The sequence below is a fragment of the Phalaenopsis equestris genome, unplaced genomic scaffold, assembly GCF_001263595.1.
Source record: "Phalaenopsis equestris unplaced genomic scaffold, ASM126359v1 Scaffold000583, whole genome shotgun sequence".
Taxonomy (NCBI): Eukaryota; Viridiplantae; Streptophyta; class Magnoliopsida; order Asparagales; family Orchidaceae; genus Phalaenopsis; species Phalaenopsis equestris.
The window spans coordinates 188,523-191,944 of NW_018165023.1; the positions used below are offsets into that span (position 1 = coordinate 188,523).

General features: G+C 33.5%; 1 protein-coding gene across 1 annotated transcript in view; it reads left to right on the forward strand.

Moving 5' to 3' along the window:
* Positions 1-3,272: 3,272 nt before the first annotated feature.
* LOC110029512 (ABC transporter G family member 12-like) overlaps positions 3,273-3,422 on the forward strand; it is a gene marked incomplete in the record, with an annotated part of 5,656 nt that continues 5,506 nt past the window's right edge. The window contains 1 exon segment of the mRNA XM_020731835.1: positions 3,273-3,399. Within this exon segment, the coding sequence (XP_020587494.1) occupies positions 3,342-3,399 (58 nt within the window).

The window sequence follows — 3,422 nt, forward strand, 5'->3', positions numbered from 1 at the left end:
TGCATTTACAAACTTAACATCTAAAATTTGATATTTACATTTATAATAATGTGTTGAATCCTGATTTACCTATGAATCACACCATAAGGAATATAGCATGAAAAAAGAGAAAAATGAGAGTGAACAATTGTCATGTTGACATTTCTTGTCATTTTTGGCTAATTTGGTTATCCAATGTATATAAAATGATATTTAAATTTATATGAGAGAAAGTGCATTATATTGATGGTACATTTTGCACTTGTTTTAACATGGGTTGCGCGGAGTATTCTTGATATTTTACAGGTATGAGTCTTTCGCCCGGTTGTTCTCTGGCTCTGTCGGTTGAAGTGGTCTAGCCTTCGACCCTTGATAATAGATGAGGGAATTTATGGACATCTCCTGAGATGCTGAGGGGCCAAGTCTTCCCTTGAGTCGATTTCTTCTTGTGTTTCTTCTTGTTGGTTTGGCTTGGATGCATCTTTTTTCTTGTTTCTGGCTAAACTACTCAGATTCAATCATTCTCTCATATTCGTGACTTTTTTGGCTTTGAAATTGTCAGCTTTAGCTCCGATGGCTGCATTAGTGGGTCTCGGTCTTATGTCAGTGGACCCTCCTTTGTCGTACTTCTCAGAACGTTAAATCTCCTCAGAATCAACGCTATAATATTTTTTTTATGTACAAATCATAAACTTATGATTAAGACTTAACCTTTGCTTCGAAATTAAATATTAAGAGTTTGGATGAGATCTTTACACTGCCTAAAAAACAGCGTGGTCCGAACCATCAACGCCGGACCTAACCGGCTGAACTAATTTATTAATTGCATATATGCCCTCAACGGCTATCTACTTTCATTCATTTGGCTATTAAATGCGCCTATGTTTTATTTCCTTGTAACTTTACTTCACAAATCAGGACACCAATCCATAAAGTAAAATAAAATAATATTTACATACATAACCCTCAATTCTCATGTATTTACATATCTAGCACCTAGACTTCAATTTTTTCATAAATATCACTTTATCTATAAATATAAATGTGCATTTTAGCTTATAGAAGTTAATATGGTGATATTTTTTTTAAAAGATTCGGGTGGTATGAATGTAAAAGAAAATAAAAATTTAAGTGTTAGATATAAAAATACAGAGGGATAGGGTGGTATGTATGTAAATGCCCCAAAAATAAACTAAATTAAATTAATTGATGTCCAAATTTGTAAGAAATAAGTCTCTAAAACTATTGATTATAAGAGATGTGATATATATCATATGTTAAAAAGCTATGGAGAGAGCCGATTGGAAATGGTTAACTTGACAGCGTCGACTGATCGGCTTAAAGGGTTGACAATTGACAGGAGAAGGCCCAGCAACGAGTGGCTCGGGTCAGCAGGGTGCAGGTTCTCTAGACAATATCAACTTTCGAAAGAGTCTTCTAAAATATAAATGGATAAATAAAAAATAATAATTTCATTTAATTTCATAATTTTAATTTTGAGTATTTGATTAAAAGGCAGTAAATGGACATATAAATTTAAAAAATATTTTGTATGTTTCAAACAAAATTTAATTTTTAGTATGTTTATGGGCAATAAATATAGTCCTGTTTGACTACTACTACTACTACTTTTATAGTATTTATGAAATAATTTAATAAGAATAAACTTTCACAATCAAATCTTTTAAAATATAATAATTATAAAAAAAACTGTAAATTTTAAATTTTTACAAGCAATTTTAGCTTGAAAATCATTACAATTAAAAAAAAATATATTTTTTACAAACAATAATTTTAAATATTTGTTTTGAAATTAATGCAATGCATGAACAAGTAATTAAAGCTCATGTAAAACTCAAATTTACATAAATTCAATAATTTTGTTATTATTTTGGAAAATTTACATACATACCCCTCAGTTCCTATGTATTTACATATTTAACACATAAACCTCTCTATTTCTATATAAGCCACTTTATCTATTTAGGTAGAGATATATTTGGTTCCATATAAAACACATGAGGAGTATAAATGTAAAAGATAAGAGGGAAGAATACTTAAAATATCAAAAAAATAGAAAGACGGATGATCAAATTATAACGTTATCAATACTTAAAAGGGGTGGTACATGACATTCTTGCTTTCTTTTTTCATCAAAGCCTGTGGTTCGAGAGCTCATCGGTTAGGCGGAGTTGGCCTTCAGTAGACTGTCTATCAGCATGTGTGGCGGTCGACAGATGATGGGTGGCGTGGGTGGATGGCTGACAATGGGTTGTCGGCGGGTTGTGAGTGGTCAGTTGGGGTTTGCCGGTTGGTCAATTGATTGTCGGTGGTCGGGCAGTCAGTTGTTTGTGTGGTGAACGACTGGCCGGCTAGCTGTGTAACCGTTGGCTGATCTCCATTGCCATCGAATCTCATCTGGATCTACATGCGCTATATTTTTTTGACATACAACTAAAATTTTTTAAAATTGTGGGAGTTTTACATACCAATCATCTAAAATTTTAGCAACCTAAACTTAAATTTTATATTTTAAGCATCCAAAACTTTATTTCATATTCAAATAAGAGTAGTCGATCGTTATATAGTTTTGGGCAGCTATTGGGTGATGGAAATTCTCTAGGGTGTAACTCAGTCGTGCTGAACTTGAGCCCTCTCAGTTTGAGTTAGAGCTTGATTAATTTTATCGAGCTCGAGTTTAATCCTACGAGTTTGAGCCGGCTTGTTTATTATAAAAGAGAAAATATAATATGAATTGAAATTAGTTTTATACTAAAATAATAAATATAGTAAGCCATTAGAAAAGAAATAATAATCGATCACTAAATATAAAATACAAAATAACATTTTAAAATATTTTAAATATTTTAAAAAAAAATCTTCAAATTTAATAGATTTTGAATATTTTATGTCATTTTTTTTTTTTTAACGAAAACTAACAAGTCGAGTTGGGACTAACTTGAGCTCGAATTATAAGTTCATCGAGTTGAGCTCAAGAGCCACTTATTAAGCCTAGCTTGAGCTTGAGCCAGCACATGAGACAGCTTCGGCCATTTACATCACTAGTTAATTGGTAAAATTTTAGTTAGGAGGATAAATTTGTTATATTTAAAAAGTTGAATGGTTAAAAGGCAAAAACTCAAGCATTGTACTAATCGTATGCAGACAGCTAGACACCCCCTGACGCGTGGGCGCTCCATCGCTCCACTGACCACTCTCATTCTCCCGGTAAAAATCACTGTAAAAAAGGCTTCGCTTCCACACTGTGGGTTTCCCGCCATTAATGCAGTGGACCAAGCCATCCTCCAACTGCCCATATATCTACAACTATCCCTCACCGATCGATCGGCGAACTCGAAGAGATGGGCGAAATGGCTGGAAAGAAGGAAGCGCCAGAGCACCCCGGTGCGATCTTGGTGTGTGTAGACTTGACGGCGGGTGGT